The 18,304-nt window shown below is 39.5% G+C and overlaps 1 protein-coding gene across 4 annotated transcripts in view, besides 14 other annotated features; it reads left to right on the forward strand.

Annotated features, from left to right (window-relative positions):
- Nucleotides 1–1,627: part of a mobile genetic element that runs on past the window's edge.
- Nucleotides 1–6,697: part of a mobile genetic element that runs on past the window's edge.
- The window catches only part of AGO3 (Argonaute 3), a gene marked incomplete at its 3' end in the record, with an annotated part of 135,048 nt that overhangs the window by 83,156 nt on the left and 33,588 nt on the right, over nt 1–18,304 (forward strand). For 3 of the 4 annotated variants that reach the window (NM_001043164.3, NM_001043163.3, NM_001043162.3), the window contains exon 7: nt 11,376–11,624. In NM_001043164.3, the coding sequence (NP_001036629.2) occupies nt 11,376–11,624 (249 nt within the window). Of the gene's footprint in view, nt 1–11,375; nt 11,709–18,304 lie in introns of those variants that run through there. The other variant, NM_001170027.2, reaches the window with a different exon arrangement.
- Nucleotides 1,966–2,653: a mobile genetic element.
- Nucleotides 2,654–4,511: a mobile genetic element.
- Nucleotides 7,444–7,978: a mobile genetic element.
- Nucleotides 9,236–10,336: a mobile genetic element.
- Nucleotides 10,508–10,660: a mobile genetic element.
- Nucleotides 10,695–10,953: a mobile genetic element.
- Nucleotides 11,980–12,438: a mobile genetic element.
- Nucleotides 12,639–13,728: a mobile genetic element.
- Nucleotides 14,712–15,842: a mobile genetic element.
- Nucleotides 15,918–16,277: a mobile genetic element.
- Nucleotides 16,537–17,500: a mobile genetic element.
- Nucleotides 17,745–18,168: a mobile genetic element.

Below are 18,304 nucleotides of genomic sequence, written 5' to 3' on the forward strand. Positions count from 1 at the left end.
TGTTTGTTCCCATACCGGCTTTTCTAGCCCCCTGAACACAGAGCAAGACATTGATCAGTTTGCTGGTGATATAGAATCAATACTTGTCGCAGCAGCAAAAGCGTCAACTCCACAAGACAACCATGATTGGAGTATAAAGTTTAACAAGACAAGTAGAGATATTGAACTGCTTGTGCTTGAAAAACGACGACATCGAAGGGAGTGGCATGAGCACAGATCACCTAACGCAAAGAGTAAATTAAAGCAGCTTCCCGCAGACTTACCAAAACGCTTAAGAAAGAAGAAGCGGACGCACAACTAAGGTACATCTCACCCCCACAGGCACAAAGAACTCGTTATGGAAAGACCACAGGAACGTACAAGCACCAACAGAAACGGTTGTACCTCTCCGTAACTCTACCGGAAATTGGTCTCGCAGTGACACGGACAGAGCAAGAGTCTTCGCTGATCATCTTAAAAAAGTATTTCAACCAAATCCAACCACTAACTCATTTACTCTCCCACCTTTAACTGCATCTGACTTAGCACCACAAGATCATGTAGAATTTCGGCCAAGCGAGATAACGAAAGTCATTAAAGAGCAACTGAAAACTGGAAAATCGCCTGGCTACGTCTTAATAACCCCGAAAGTGATAATCGAATTCCCAATGTGTGCAGTAATGCGAATCTGCTCTTCAACGCAATTACTAAAATTGCTGGCTGGATGGACTTATGTTTAAAATAATCAAACTGCTGCCTCAAAACATACATAAGCTTCTAAAGTCTTACCTATATAAAAGAGTGTTCGCGGTCAGATGCAGTTCAAGCATTTCAAGCGATTGTACTATAGAAGCCGAAGTGCCCCAACGAAGTGTCCTGGGCCCAATACTATACACCCTATACACGGCGGACATCCCAACAAAATACCAGCTAACGATATCCATATTCGCTGATGACACTGCAAAACTAAGTCGATCCAGATGCCCAGTAAAAGCTACGATGTAACTAGCACGCCACCTAACTTGTGTAGGACTTGCAAATTGGCACATACGAGTAAACGAAGGAAAGTGCGAAATTCATCTGGACAAGCGGCTCACCTGGCAGAAACACATAGAGGCCAAGACGACGCACCTCAGACTAAAAGGAAGGGATCTACACTGGCTTATAAACGTTAACTCTCCCCTAAGCTTGAAGTAAAAAGTCCTTTTATATAACTCCGTTTTAAAACCCATATGGACCTATGGCTCCGAGCTATGGGGCAACGCATCGAAAAGCAACATCGACATAGTACAGCGAGCACAGTCTAGGATTCTGAGAATCATTACTGGAGCTCCATGGTATCTTCGGAACGAGAATATACACAGAGACTTACAAATTAAACTTGTCATTGAGACAATAGCAGAGAAGAAAGTAAAATACAATGAAAAACTAGCCTCAAATCCAAATCCTCTTGCAAGAAAACTTATTCGAGTATGCAGCCAAAGCCGACAGCACCGGCACGACCAACCAGCTCAGCGTTAAATTTGTTAGGCCAAACAGCACGAATCATTTCATAAAATGATATTTAGTTAGTTTAGATTAAGATTTGAAAACTTATTATTCCTAAGTAAAAGGGAAGATTCAATAAATAAGCAAAACATGGAAAAAAAATCCTCTTGGCATAAGCGATCTGCCAACTCTCGTAGACATCGGACTGCTAAGAAAGGTGCTGCCGATGTGCCATAAGTTACGGTTGTTAACTGAAACTCACTGATCGCCAATTTTGCATCATTTCTCCATTGGATATATTGGTATTCTTGGTCTTTCTCAGCAACCTTTATTTGGCGATACATTTTTTTTAATGTCAGCTACCATAACATATTGCCACTTGCGCCATTTAATTAGAATATTGAATATATCCTTTTGAATCTTAGGACCAGCTATAATAACGTCATTTAGACTTAGTCCATTAGTCGTCTTTGCGGATGCGTCAAAAACTACTCGTAGCTTCGTAAATATTTTGGTCGCGATGGAAGGAAGAGTACTTGACGTTGCTCCAGAAGCGCTCCAAGTGGCGCACCCCAAAGCCTGGCGTAGCCGTGGACAAGGTCGTTCTTGTTAAGGACGAGAATCTACCCCCAATGAGATGGCCTTTGGCGAGAGTCATGCAGTTGATTCCTGGCAGAGACGGCGTCGCTCGAGTTGCAGAATTGAGGACCGCGTCTGGAGTAATAATGCGGGCAGTAAACAAGCTGTGTCTGCTTCCCCTTGAGGACTCTGTTGGAAGCCAAGCTTCCAACGGGGGGAGGATGTTGGGTCATGCAGCCGCCAAAACTGTGCAGTAGACTAATCTCATACTTTTTAATATTGTAAGCCGACGTAGTCAGTGGTAGCAGTTGCGATGCCCACAGTGCAAACCGCTGTTCTCGCACGCATTTATCTGTACGGCGCTCATTCCTTGTTATTTTTGTTATCTACCTACGTTAAGCTTGGGCGCTGCATTTCGGCTGTCTGTCCCGCCAATTGCCACTTCTTCGTTTGTCGGAAGAGACTAAACTTGTGCATTCGATATAGCTATTTGTCAGCCCTAGCTGCTGTAAACAATTCGCGAAATAAACAGTATCGTAAAATAAACAAACTTTCTTCGGGTATTTATTATTCGCAACAGCTATTGAAAAAGCTTAATAGCTAAACAATCAGTGTAGATGACATCTGTTTAAAGATTATTATTGAAACCCTGTATTACGAAAGAAGTTAGCTCCAAGAGGTTAGTGGTTGTTGATCTGCGTTTCATAAAACCGTGTTGACACGGTGATATGATTGATCTACAAAGGTGCTGCAAATGAAGAGTGATAACATTTTCAAAAAGTTTTGGGATAGCCGACAATTTAGAGATTCCTCTGGGACCTGGCGAATAAACCGGTTTAACACGCTGAAGATCGTAAAGCAGTGAGCTTTCGGTTATAAAAAAAAAATTGATTCGACTTAGATACCGCATAAGAGTATGGCTGTTCGGAATGAGGTAAAGTTGAATATGTTGTGTGAAAAAACTTGGCGAATAGATCGGTTCTTGTCTGTTCCGATGTTACCGTAGTATTTTCAAAAAAGCGAGGAAGGGTAAGAACTTGTTTTTCGCTTAGTGCTAACGAAATTATAAAACTGTTTCGGATCCTGTGCAAACTGTAACTAACAACGGTTTAAATAATGTTTGTAGCACTGAGCATTAAGAACGGTAAAGTTTAACCGAGCGCTTAAATATTTACAAAGGATAGACTGAGAACCGGTATTATTAAATCTTATATAAAGTCTGGCCTTAACATTTCTTAGGTGTGTCAACTCTTTTATTGTACATCGGAACACAACAGTCAAAAAATGATTTAATTGCGGTATAAAACATATTAATCGCATCCGCCATTATGTTGCAGGAGTAAAGATCGGACCAATTAAAGCCAGCTATAAAATTGTTTAGCCTCCGAAAATTTGACTTGCGAAAACAGGGAATTCGCTTTGTTGACTTCTCTGAATTTACTTTTAATACCGTACCTATGTCGATTGCCACCTCGAAATTAGGAAGATATGGATCTTCATGTTGACTAAGAGGTGCTACCCTGGACAGAAATACACTTTCACTTGTTACAAAACATAGGTCCAACAGTCGACCAAGAGAGTTTGGAATATAATTAACTGGCGACAACGATAAGTCGAGCAAGCCGTCAATAAAGTCATGTTGTGCTAAAGGGAGAAGGATATTCGATTGTTTTTCTGGGGACCACATTGTGCCAGGTATATTAAAATCTCCTAGAACTACCAATTGGTAGTTTATTCAAGATGGATTGGACAGCGGACAGATTATTCTGATATTCTGGGAATTCAGAAGATGGCGGAATATACGAGCACGTAATATAAACTGATCTGTCGGAAAAAGACAGCTTTTTACACATAAGAATTCCGAGTTACGGGATTCTTCCAAAAGTAACTCTTCCGACTCGAGGGTAGATCTAACCGCAATTAAGACTCCACCTCCCCGTCTGGAGGGACGGTCAAACCTATATATCGTGTACATACCTGGGAAGACTTCGGAGTTAAGTATCTCCGGTTTTAACTCTGTGAGCACTATTATATGGGATGCAAATGAAAAACTATCACAATACAATTTGCTTAATTTACTACGCAAGCCTCTATCATTTTGATAGGAGATAGTAAGATTCGTTGTTAGTTATCTTGAAAGATGATATGTCCCTAGCGTAAGATAAGTTAAATTTTTCCACTTTTATATTATCGGCTTTTTTTTTATCTTGTATATAAGACAATACATCAATGTTTGATCAGGGGAAAGCCGAGAAACGAAAATTTGTTTCTTTAGTGGAACCACCGCGAGGGGTTGCAGGCCCTGCAGATTGTATTTCTGAAGTGCAAATTTGTGCCGGTAGTCCGTACTCAATGTTCCCTTGTGGTGATAAACTAATCGAGACAGGTGGAATCACTGTTTGAGAAACCAGTGCAGACAATTCGGAATCTTTAGCAATCCCAGGGTGCGGTCCCTCCACAGCGGATGCATTGTCTGTAATCGTCTCATCGGCTTCATCTTCCAATTCCCAAAAGCAGGTCCTTTAGATTTATTGTTGTAGTGGAACTTATAATTTTTTGTTTTGCTGCTCGAGTTATATTTTCGGACACAATCCATTCAAGTCTGGTTTTTGGTCCCAAGATTCCTTTCACGGTTTTTATTTTCTCCATCATAATCAGGGGAAATAGATCCACACCTATCACCATTTCAATTCTGCTTGGCTCGTTAAATCGTGCATCTGCTAGCCTGTAGCCCTTCCACTCTTTGTTGATATCAATATCAAACTTTTTGCTGGGAAGGGCTCTATGGAGTGTTGGTAAAACCAATGCTTCCGTTGATGTTTTAAAGCTGCTTGGACTTTTGGTTTGATCGTCAGGTGGACGTAGACGTTTTTTTTTTTTTTTTTTGATAATTGAGTAGTCTGGGAGATACCTTCGACCTCTATAGTACTCCTTATTCTGGGAATGCTTTATATTTGTGCTGCTTCCTCGGAAATCAGCGTCTTCTGGGATCCACCGTCAATAAGCCCCCTCAACTCGTTGTAACCTCCAGCTTTGTTTTTCACTAAAACTACAGCTGTAGCCAATAGTGTGTCTTGGCCTTGCTTAAGGCTATTGCTGTTGATACTGCGTTTTGTGTCTTCATGAAGACGGCTGTTGTGTCCTTTGGAGCATCGATTGCACGTAATTTCCTTTCTGCAGTCGATAGCATTATGCTTTCCAAAGCATCTAAAGCACATGCTGTTCTTTTAAACGAATTCTTTTCTTTTTTCGATTGATTGTGCTCTGAATTTGAGACACTTTCCGCAGTAGAATTTCTGCTAAAATTACGTCAGCAGAGCTTTTTATTTTTCCTTTTCCTATGCTCTCAGTCGCAGTATCCAAAAACTTCCTTAAATTTTTCTCATCAAGCACTCCAGTTCCATTTATTTGTTGAAGTGTTGGGAGAATATTTTTCTGCTATTCTCATAGCGTTTGCAGATAAGCTCCCACGCTGCTGTATAGATAGCCACTGATCCCGTTATCAAATGGCTAACCACCATTTGAGCTTCTCCTTTTAAGCAGGCTCTTAAATATGCCAGCTTCCTTGTGTTGCTGAGATCCTTCCTGCTGTCTATCAGAGAACAGCTCGTTAAATGTTGGCCAATTCTTCGCATTTCCATTGAACGTTGGAAGGTCCACTTTTGGGAGTTCTGGCACGTCGTAGTTTGAACTTTTGAACTGTTCCAACTTCATTTGAAGTACCATCTTTAGTGCGGCAACTTCAGATTGCAGAATGTCTGCCTCATCTTGATCAAAGCAGTTTCAGTGTGTCCGCCACGTTGGACCAATGACTTTTCATCATTGCCAGCTGCTTGATTAGTTCAATCTCACTTGAACTATCTAGGGTTTCGTAGATAAGGCTCATCTGTTGCCTTACCCTGTCCGCTCTTCTATCCACCAGTTAAACCAGATTATCTACTGGACTGGAGCTCCGAGCTGATGCGGTCGGATCAGATAATGTTGATCCGCTTGGATTATTTATCTCTTCAAGTGTTTCTACCTTTAATAATGACTCCTTGTAGGCCTTGATAGCATCCATAGTTTTAATAAATATTTTATCATTAAAATATTGATGATCGCCAACTCCCAATTTTACCAGCGCATTGTTGTTAGTAGTAAATCGGACTACCAATACTTCTATTGCTGGTATAGATGCCTTTTCCTTGATGGCTTGCAGTATTTTTTCTGCAGCTCTCCTTGTTCTTGCATCAATTTCACAGATCTTTCCGACAACATCTTGGGAAAACAATCACTGTGACTTTTCTGTGCTTTCTGCTTGTATTCTTTGGAGTGATCCGTTGGAGGATTTTTTGATTAGTCGCCTAGTTGACCTAGGTGTGCCTCGACTCACAGCGATTGATCAGCCAAGAAAAAGCACGAACACAATGTTTCAACTTATAGTCCTAGTACTTTAAGGCGTGGTCTTTTATTCTTTGTTTCTTACCACTGGTGGGGGAAACAACAGATTCACTCGAATAACCTTGCTCTTTTTACTTTGAAGCGCTGGTTTTTTTTCTGTGTTTCTTACCACTGGTGGGGGAAAACAACAGAATTTCTCGAAGGACCAAAATGTTCACACTATAAACTTGTGCGTACACTTAATGATTGCTCGACGAAGGTATTTGATTCTTGCTCAGCCGCGCTATGCACTGTATTCAAGCGTCTTCCCTACGGCGGTGAGTATCGACAGCTTGTTCAGTAGCATGAAACTCGGGATCCAAGCGTCATTCTCTACGGCCAGAAGTATTTTGAACTTGCTCCATAGCCCGATTCTCGGTATTAGAACAACGACAACTATCGGATGTTTGCTCCATAGCTCTGTGCTATTTTTTTGATATATTAGACAACGACGAGTATCTGTGGCTTGTTTCCGCCTCCCGAAATACGGGAGCCAAGCGTCTTGACCTTCTATACGTTGTATTAATGCCCTGGCTAAAATATCTTCTCTTCACATACGTTGAGAAGGTGAATTTATTAACCTCTCCACCTCTGAATACTCTTTGTTTTCCCCATTTACCCTATTTCTCAACATTTGCCGTCTAGCGCGTTGAGAAGCAGTTGATCTCAAAGGCATTATACAAATTTTAAACTTATTAAAAAGGTGTAAATATAAAAGGCTCTCTTGAAAGGCCTAATTCTTATATTTATATAAAAGAAAAACGTGGGATATTCAGAAGAAATAAAAATGGGAAAAATTTGAATAATAAAAGCATACGAGTATGTCTTTAAAAAAGCGTATGCCTATATAGTTTTTAACTTAATTAAATTATTAGAATTATAAGTTTAAGTTTTTAAAAAGACTCAAACAAAACGACAAAAAAAAGACTCAAAACAAACGGCCTAGCAACAGCGAAGACAGCCGCGATGCAGGAAGAATCAAGGGCACAGGGGTCGAACGGGAACGGTGCGGACGTCGGACAGGCACGAAGAAGACGCACCGCTAACTAACGGTACCGCTCTGGACCTTGGACTCGAGTTGACTAAAGGCACAGAGGTCGACCGGCGTGCACAGAGAGGACGAACCGAGAAGTAACGGTACAACTGTTGGTCCTTGTACCCAAGCGGGCCGTGCGCAAAAGAGAAAAAACCGGGATCCCCGCGGCCTATAAAGGGAGGTCGCAAGTGCAGCTCGAGGCAGCCAGTCTCAACACGCGAGGAGCCGTACGTACGCGAGGATAGTCGAGGAGAGTACCGGCGCGAGTCGAGCGTTCAGCGCGCAGTCGGCACAGAGTCTGAAGGCGAAGGAGGTGGTCAGTTAGTCAGACCTCGCGTGGAAGAAGGTAGTGAGACGGAGCGTTGAAGGATGGAGTTCGTGAGCAAGCACGCGCGGATAAGTCGGAAAGGAATAAACAGTGGAAGCGTCGGTCAGAAAGAGGGCGGCAGGACACGGAAGGACGAGCACTGCACGTGAAGAGTGATCCTGGGAGTGGAGGAGAAGGACCTGACGTGTCTGAAAGGGTCAGTGGAGTCAGTGGTCAGCAAAGGTGGTCCCAGGTCGAGCGTTGCCTCGTCCGTGGACGATACACCCTGCCCCATAACATCCTAATCCCGGTCGGACCGACACGTCGTCCGTTGTCAAGGAGTACACGGCACACAGAAGGCAAGGCGTTGTAGGCGAAACACATCGCAGGAGCAGCGAGATCACCGGAGGAGTCAGTCATAAAACAGTAAAATAAATCGACTATAATAAGAACCATCTGCTTTTCCTTGGTCGGGCAATCACACAAATCATAAATTTGGTGGGACGAACGCACAAGCTACCTGAGCTAGCCGTTGCAATCCGTAGCGAGCAGACATAGAAAATCAGTTCGTTACACAACTTAACTAATAACTTAATCAATAGTCTTATGAGTGCACGTCTTCAAAAAGACTTAAAATTTTAACACTCATAAGATTACTATATACACCGAGTAAGTGTATAAATAATATTATAAGAGTAAGCCATTAAATGGGCTCAGCTCTTATAAGTACACTCATGGTAAAGTCAAGGGGGAAAGTCATTAAGTTAAAAAACGGAAAAAACATCTATATTTTTGATACTTAGAAATAAGCGCCGCACCGAGACAGCAGCAGGCCAAACGGCGTGAACGTCAACTAAAGGAGCAACAGAAACATTATTGATATTATAGTTAACAATTGATAATTACATGGTTGTTACAACGTTTTGGGTTTCCTTCAAACAACTTTCGGCTTTACTCCACGCTTGCAACTGTCACTGCTAAATTTCACACACTGAATGTCGCCTTTTCTGTTATTTCTTGTCTTTCTGCTTTTACTACTGGACCTGCTTGATTTGCTTCTCTTACGTGAAAAATACTTTCTTACATGTATGCTTCTATTTATTGAAAAATTTAATTTTTACGTATTTATTGGCTAGTAAAAAGACCTTAAAAACTTTAAAAATCAATTAAAAATGGCACTTGACTCTATAGTAGCAAAATTTAGTCTTAGACTGACTGACCTTTATATTTACTATTCGCTTTCTCAAAAAAAAAAGCGTTGGAAAGCACACTAAGCTAAGTGCGTGCTCTTCATCAATTTAGATAAAATTAATTAAATTAATAATAATTTATTTAACACCAGATCACTAGATTTATATTAAATTATTGAAGAGTACGTGGAAGAAACAAAAAATTTCATAATAGTACGAATAGCTGGTATATTTTACCAAAGACACTAGAATAACAAGATGCGTAACGGCCATACATTGGTTTGGCACTATGCAGCCACTTTTTTGGTGACGGCCAAAATTACTCTCTTTCCGCTCACTCCCGCTGAGAGCGTAAGAAATCTAAAAATATAATTTGCTTGCTTGTGTGAGTAAAAACAAGAGACGAGAACGCGTATAAGTGTGCGTGTTGTAGAAGACGATTTTCGGGCCGAAATCAATTCTGACCGAAGAAACGAATTTACATGGTACATATTAGGGTAGTTTTTGCCAATTTCCTAGCAATATTATAAAATAAACAAATTTTTAAAAATTCGCGCCCTGACTATTATAATTTTAAAGCTTTTTAAATTTGTTTGTTAAAATCGCCGCTCGAATTAGGTACGGTTTACACATTTATATTTATGTTTAATTCTAATTTGTCCCTCATCTGACAATTTTTTTAAAGCGAAATATTTTTTTGAAACACTTTTAATGTTAATGTTACATCATATTAGGTCAAATGATTTAATAAATATACTAAATAATTAAATATGATAACTGTTTATTGCAAAAGTAATATCAAAGACACTAGAATTATTCTAGTGTCTTTGCTTTGTTCATATCTTGAGGCACGAAGTGCGGACACAAGCACTCAACAATCATTGCCTTATTAATTTTTCACACGCCGCAAGATGAATACTCTAATGACAAATATTCTTATATAAAGTCATTTTTGAAATTTATTTTTGTGATAATACGTACATAGATTTGGCTATTTCTAATCTATTTTCAAATAAAAATAACGTTAAGGCAATGCAAAACAAGAATTTTTCGCATGGTGCCAATTGATCAAAAATAATATAGATTTAAAGTCTAAGAACTTCTGTGGTGAAGGACATATTTTGTCAAATTTACAATGCATGAGCATACGTGTGCACACATACAGTTGTCTGCTATCACTTTGTGCGTTGAAAAGAGCTGTTCGCTGTAGCGCTCTTCGCTCTCTCGCTCTCTAACAAAAATTCGAGAGAGCCTGGAGCCACCTCTAGAGCCACGGCCAAAAAATCGTGTGCCACAAAATCGTATGGCGTTACGCATCTTGTTATTCTAGGGTCTTTGATTTTACTATAGCTAAGGAAGGTAAATGAAAGGTCAAAAATTTCGATGTCAACAGAATCGTCCCCTCTCTCTCATTATAAAGACTAATTAAATTATTTAAAAAAATTCAAAAATTTTTCAAAAATTTGGTCGTGGTTGTCTATACAATCTGTATGTATCTCAACGACATACGACATACAAACGGACTGACTGACTGAAGGACAGACAGAAGGAATTGGCCAGATCGACTCGGCTATTTATCCTGATCAAGAATATATTTAATTTATATGGAGGGAAACGCTTCCTTCTACCTGTTAAATACTTTTCAACGAATCTAGTATACCCTTTTACTATACTAGTTATGGGTATACGAATTTGACACCCCAAATTTTGAAAAATGTTTTTATTTTTCTTCGTTTTGATTGTCTTTCAAATTTCGATCGATTTACCAAAATCACGCCCACGCCCCTCCGTACACCTACAAAACGCCCAAATCGGTCACGCCCTTACTTTGAAGCAATTATAAATTTTTTTCTTATTTTATTTCCCAATGACTATCGATATCCCAAAAAAATTATGAGTAACGGGTATCTGATAGTCGGGGAACTCGACTATACCATTCTCTCTTGTTTTAGATTTCTTTTGAAGTTGGCCACACATTCAACACCCAATTCCTAGAAACCCAATAAACCACAATAATTTTTAAAAAATGTTTTCCATTTTAATATTTGTTTTTGTTTTTCAGAATTTTAAGTAATTTAAAAATTTCTATTTTGCACTTGGACTGACGGATTGTCTGAAAGTCGAAAAGCTCGACTATATCGACCCACTTGTTTAGGATAAGCTTACCATCACTCATATTTATAATTGATTTAAGTATTTCTTTAGCCATCGTCTTGTGAAACACTAAAAATTTTACGACTCCAGTACTCGGACTAAAAATGTTTTCATATTCGAAGGTTTTGATGAAAATCCAAAATACCCGTCCATTGATTTATAAAAACAAACTATCACTTCTGTCTTTAATTTGGACCGTAACAACTTTGTTTTGTATTTTTAGGGTAGCGGCATTCATCTAGAAAACCCATTGCCAGGAACTGTCGTAGATCAACATATAACAAAATCAAATATGTATGATTTTTTTTTGGTTTCGCAATTGGTACGACAGGGTACTGTAACCCCAACTCATTATGTTGTTCTTCGAGATGACTGCAATTATGGACCCGACATAATTCAAAAACTAAGTTACAAACTTTGTTTTTTATATTACAATTGGGCTGGTACAGTACGAATTCCAGCTTGTTGTATGGTGAGTCATAATTACCACTTAATTTTTTTTAAATCCACCATGATAACACAAGATACCATTAACGACTTTACTAGAGCGCTTTGATTTGCAGAATCGTAGATGGCATCATTAGGTAAATTTCTTAAACTGAGATTAGAAAAAAGTAATAACAGATAGCTCATTTCGAGCGAAGGTGTAAGTTGTTAGTTGTATAAAGGTCTGAAGAACAGATCATTTTAAAAATGTTTGTAGTTCATTATTGTTTATGTTTAAAAAGTCACAAAAACAAGTGCTAAAATAAAGCATACTTAAGCTATCCGTTCTTCATCATTATCAATAGCCGAGTCGTTATTGCCATGTCCGTCATTTTGTCTGCCCAGCGATGCTCTTGAAGTTTGGGCTGTTGAACCGTTTGTTGAAAACAAGTGTCCCCCAAATCCAACTCTTCTAGACGTGAGAAAAAAAGTTCTGTATCATTTTTACATACCCGTTCGAATTCACTGTCACTGTAACCGCATTTTCCTCAAAAAACCACGGACCAATAATTTCACCTGCAAAAATTGCACACGACCTGTGACCTTTGGTGAATGCAAAGGCCTTTCATGCAATTCTCGAGGGTTGGTGTCAGCCCAGTAGCGAATGTTTTGTTTGCCATTCCGAAATGCAGGCTGTGTTTTAATAAGCAAACATCCGCTTGAAACGTAGGCCTCAACGGCAAAGGCACGCTCCTCAATATTCCAACTCATGGCAGTAGCTCCTCTTGAACGGGACCACTAGCGCTCCGCTATGACATCAACTGACTGAATGGCGCGCATTTTAAAAAAGAAAGTTATGCCGCACATAGGTCGTACGCGGTAGGACTAACGGGTAGTCGTTGGAACGCGACGAGTGCTTATCTTCGACTGTAGACCACGAAATATCAGCGGGATTTTTATGATTATTACATATTGTATTATGTATAAAAGATCATTTTGTCGGATACACTGATGATGAATTCTTATGTTCGTGAAGGTGATCCACCTTCCTTGGTTAAAGCAAAGACCCTAGAATAACAAGATGCGTAACGCCATACGATTTTTTGGCCGTGGCTCTAGAGGTGGCTCCAGGCTCTCTCGAATTTTTGTTAGAGAGCGAGAGAGCGGAGAGCGCTACAGCGAACAGCTCTTTTCAACGCACAAAGTGATAGCAGACAACTGTATGTGTGCACACGTATGCTCATGCATTGTAAATTTGACAAAATATGCCCTTCACCTTAGACGTTCTTTGACTTTAAATCTATATTATTTTTGATCAATTGGCACCATACGAAAAATTCTTGTTTTGCATTGCCTTAACGTTATTATTATTTGAAAATAGATTAGAAATAGCCAAAACTATGTACATATTATCACAAAAATAAATTTCAAAAATGACTTTATATAAGAATATTTGTCATTAGAGTATTCATCTTGCGGCGTGTGAAAAATTAATAAGGCAATGATTGTTGAGTGCTTGTGTCCGTACTTCGTGCTTCAAGATATGAACAAAGCAAAGACACTAGAATAATTCTAGTGTCTTTGATATGACTTTTGCAATAAACAGTTATCATATTTAATTATTTACTATAATTATTAAGTCATTTGGCTTAATATGATGTAACATTAACATTAAAAGTGTTTAAAAAAAAAATATTTCGCTTTTAAAAAATTGTCAGATGAGAGACAAATTAGAATTGAACTTAATAAATATAAATGTGTAAACGGTAGCTAATTCGAGCGGCGATTTTAACAAACAAATTTTAAAAGCTTTAAAATTATAATAGTCAGGGCGCGAATTTTTAAAAATTATTTTATTTTATCATATTGCTAGGAAATTGGCAAAAACTACCCTAATATGTACCATGTAAATTCGTTTCTTCGGTCAGAATTGATTTCGGCCCAAAAATCGTCTTCTAGCACAACACGCACGCACGCGTTCTCGTCTCTTGTTTTTACTCACACAAGCAAGCAAATTATATTTTTAGATTTCTTACGCTCTCAGCGGGAGTGAGCGGAAAGAGAGTAATTTTGGCCGTCACCAAAAAAGTGGCTGCATAGTGCCAAACCAATGTATGGCCGTTACTCATCTTGTTATTCTAGTGTCTTTGGTTAAAGCCCGTATCGCTCGGTTCGCATCGGTTCCTCTAGCGACTGTTGGCAACCTTCGACAGGCATATCAGCTTCGGTTTCTGATCAAAAAGCTCTGCATATTCTACCGACACATCAAATTTTAGATTTCGAATCCGTGTGTCTTTGATCCATTGGCGTTCTCTGCGGTTTCTGTGTGGTCACCGCTGTGACAGTGTTTTTTTGGAGCTTACAGTCGAAAATTCCTACGAAGTCCACAATGTGCCAATTGATTGCTCAAACTTCCTAGTATGCATTTTTTCAAGGGGTTTCAATTCAATCTTATTTAAACTTTCTTTCTGCAGCTTCCCCCGACAGCTCTCCGATGGTGGCTTCGGGGGAGGTTAAGGTATGCTAGTGGCGTCACCGCTAAGTTCTCCCCCATTCAGACGGAACGCAAGCCATAAGGACAGTATGGCCGGAGTTACGGTAGGTAGCAACGGTTTGGTGGTGAATGTTACTTTATATTTCTTCAGCATTTCGGTGGCGATTTCCAATGCGAAGAAGCCGGCAATCAGGATGTAGATGATTGACATGTGTGTTGTGCCGTCGATGTGCATCATTGCGACATTCCATTCGGTTTTAAGTGTATTCAGGTTCTCCTACGGGTATAATCTTTACCTCCTCGGCTTTGATTATGCACAACGACACCGTTCTGGCGATTCCTAGTTCGATTTTTGCAATACACTGGTCGTCGGTTAGCGGAGCAATTATTAGTTCCTGGGCGTTTGTCTCTCTTCTTTTCATTCCGAAAGAATGAGCTCAATGTTTCGTTTAGTTTCGTTCAGTTTGGTTGTGCGTTTTCCGGCGATTTCCCCTTAGTGGGTTTTGACTTCTGGATAAAATTTACTCTGAAACTCATGGCGCTTGTTCCAGAAGTCATGTTCATTATTAAACTTGAATATTTTTTTCGAAAAAATGAATAAGACCACTAAAGACTTCGAACGGTGTTAAGTTCGTGTTCGGTTTTGCAAAATTACAAAGGCCTCGTGGAATTCCTCGTCAAAGACCTTCCACTTTTCATTGGCTTCGTAATTCGCGCAAAATCTTTTAAATTTTTCCTGTAATATCCTGAGTCCCAGGAAAGATTTGATTTGTCTGCGAGACTTGGGGGAGGGAAATTCTTTGATGGCGGCAATTTAATGCGGGCTCGGTCTGATACCCGCCTGGGTAACCAGTAGATTTTATTTATTTATTTTCGAGGGAAATACGACTTGGTTAGTTTAATTTTCAGGTTGGCCGTACGTAGACACTTGAAAACAGAGCTGATATGAAGGATATGCTTTTTTAGTGAGACGGAGAATAAAATGTAGCAGGGGCGTTTCTTGGACATCCTATGGAATGCTGTATTGGCCCTGTCTTCGGGATTCATTTGGATTTGGTGGATGACTTGCCAAGTCCAAGGTAGTAAATACCTGGCGCGGCCCAGGCATTCAACAATTTCGTTGTTACGGTAGAATGCTTAACCGCATTCGAGAAGGTACGAGTTTTCTTTTCAGCAGACTGAAAGCAGTGCCTGTTTTTCTTCTGAGTTTAACTGTTTCGCTTGGATACGGTCGGTTGGTCGTTCATGTTCTGTAGGGTGATCGAGCCTCAACGTCATTCATCCTCGTTGTAGGGCGCAACCTCTATCGGTTGGTCTAGACAAAGTGTTTGTTCGTCCCCGGATTTATTGGTTACTTCAAAAACGGTGTGTCCGTCGATGGCTATATAAAGGCCATTCGTGATAGTGAGATGTTTCTCAATTCCCACAGAATTGAAAAAGAAGTCTTCCTTATTTGTAACCGTGGGAGGCTTAACGCAACACATTCTCTGTGTAGAAGCTCTTTCGAGCTCAACTTTTAATTTCTCGATATCTATTTTTGCCTTACGTCTTCTAGGGAAGTCTATACCGAGGAGCCCGTTGAAGTAAGAGTGGAATTTAATGATAAGGTTTATATATCCAAACTCTCTCGGTATAGGTAGTTGTCTTTTTTAATTTATTATTGTCCATCACCACTGTGATCCTAATGTCTTCGACCAGTGTTTGAGTAATTTCTTGTGGGATGGTATTTCTTGGGTCGACAAAGGAGTATGTGGAAACAGTGTCGATGAGGAGGGGTCAATGAGGATGTGAGGGTCAATCAGGGTTAATATTACGTAGGGAAGGGCTGAACTATGTAAAAGTTTGTACTGGATTCGTTGAAGAGTATGTAACAGGAAGAAGAAAGCTTTTCAGACTATATAAAGTATATATTCTTGATCAGATTTAATAGCCGAGTGGATCTAGCCATGTCCGTCTGTCCGTATGAACGTCGAGAACGTTGACACGCCCACTCTAATGCCCACAAACTGCACAAAACTGCCACGCCCACAAACCGTCCAAAACTGCCACGCCCACATATTTGAAATAAATTTTAAATTTTTTGTTATTTTATTCCCCAATATCTATTGACATTCCAGATAAATGATGAAATTCCGCGTTCTCATTCACACTAGCTGAGTAACGGGTTTCTGATAGTCGGGCAACTCGACTATAGCGTTCTATCTTGTTTTTTACTCAAGTCGGTCGAGGCTTCGAGGCTTGTCGGCCTTCGAGGCCGCCTTGGGGGTCCGTTAGGTGGTCCTGGCTGAAATTATCACGGCCGTTGTTGGGGTGGGGTCTTATGTATAGTTGTTTGGCGTATAGTTGGGGTTTCGTTCAAAGCGTCCTTTCGGTCTGTTCTGGGACGTGCTGTTGCGATCAAAGTTGGGGTTATAATTATTATTTATCTGGTTCATAAATATTATTTAAAAAAAAAAGAAATTAATTGATAGCCATTGGTAAAAAGGCTGAGTTAAGTTTATTTATTAGATCATCAATGGTAACACAGTTTAACGTTGGAATTAACGTCAAAAACATTGCAAATGAGTTTATTGTGTCGCGACAAACTTTGTATTATCAAATTAAAAAGTTTATGAAACATAATGACTCAAAAAACCTTAAAAGAACAGGTCCTAAGCGCAAAATAACTATCGCTGACGACAAAATCCTTATACGGGAATTTAAAAAAAATTCCTCTCGCGAAGCCCCAAGCCTTTGCAACGCAGTGGAATTTGACCGCTAGCCTTCCGAAAAGTGAACGTAAGGCAATCAGTGAGCGCACAGTTCGTCGACGGAACAGGAACAGGACATGAAGTCTAAGGATGTGAATAAGCTTAAAGGGCTGAAATTTGCAAAGGAACATCTAGAGAAGCCGAAGTCTTTCTGGAGAAGTGATTAATGGACGGATGAAAGCTCTTTCGAGTATAACTCGTCAAAACAAAAATTTTTTGTAAGATTTGTTTGTCAGAAAGTGAGCCATGGTGGAGGCACTGCCATGGTGTGGTGATGTATTGACTACAATGGGGTGGGTGCCTTGGTCCCTATATCTGGCGACCCTAAACGAAAATGCAGTTCCTTCTGGAGATAGGCTAATCGGGGAATCATTTATCATGAAACAAGATAATGCTCCATGCCACAAAGAATGATAACCAAGTTCCTAAAGGATGTTGGCGTTACCGGCTTGGACTGGCCACCTCAAAATCCAGATTTAAATATTATTGAGAACATCTGGTCTCTTTTAAAACGCAAAAGAACAGTTTCGGTACATACAACTTGATAGGATAAGATTTCTGAGCTCACTTCCCTTTGGAAAGAGATATCTCTAAATATCCTTCACAATTTGGTGGATTCAATATAGGACCAACTCAAAAAGTTATTGATGCCAAAGGAGGATATATATTTTATTAATTGTTTCAATAAGGAGCTAATCCAGCTTCATTTAAACATATTTTCAATGAATTGAAGGCCTGTCAAAATCCTTATGCCGAAACAAAAAATCATCATATTTCATTAAGTTGTTTATAACTTTTTAAGTTTCAATAAACAAATTTTCGTTTGTTAATTTTTAAATTTATATTACTTACACACAAAAAATCAATACTACAATATCAAGCCATTTAAAAGTTTTACTGACAAATGTGCTTCGTTTATTATTGTTCACACATGAACACGAATATATTTAAAGACTTACAATTTTGGGCTCCGTTCATATCTTATGTAAATGAATCGAGAGCGATAAATTATATTTAGGATTTTGTTATCTAAGGCATGGGTGCAGTGCTCAAAAACATGTAATCTAAGTGCACACTACATGAGTCAGTCACTTGAGATCGTTCCCCTCCTCCTAAAAAGTCCCTTAGTGGGAGACCACAGATAAGGTCCTCGCCGCTCAAGATAGGCAGATGTGCCGGAGCGTGGGACCCCGATGAGGCGGGGACTATTTACTTAGGCCTCTGCGTAGGCCATTTACTCTAAGATGCGATTCTCATGTCACCTATTTAAACCGAAGATATTTCCAAATAAAAACAGTTTCTTACAAAAACTCAACGAGTAAAGTCTTCGCATTTGGGATTTTACAATTATACTTATGCCGACTAGTGTATAATATATTTGGAATATATAAAAATTTTGGAGTATATAGAAAGTATGTTGAAAGTTTAATAAAAAATGTTTATAAATAAAAATATTGAAAATATAAGGAGATATTTGCATAT

The sequence above is a fragment of the Drosophila melanogaster genome, chromosome 3L (assembly GCF_000001215.4).
Source record: "Drosophila melanogaster chromosome 3L".
NCBI lineage: Eukaryota > Metazoa > Arthropoda > Insecta > Diptera > Drosophilidae > Drosophila > Drosophila melanogaster.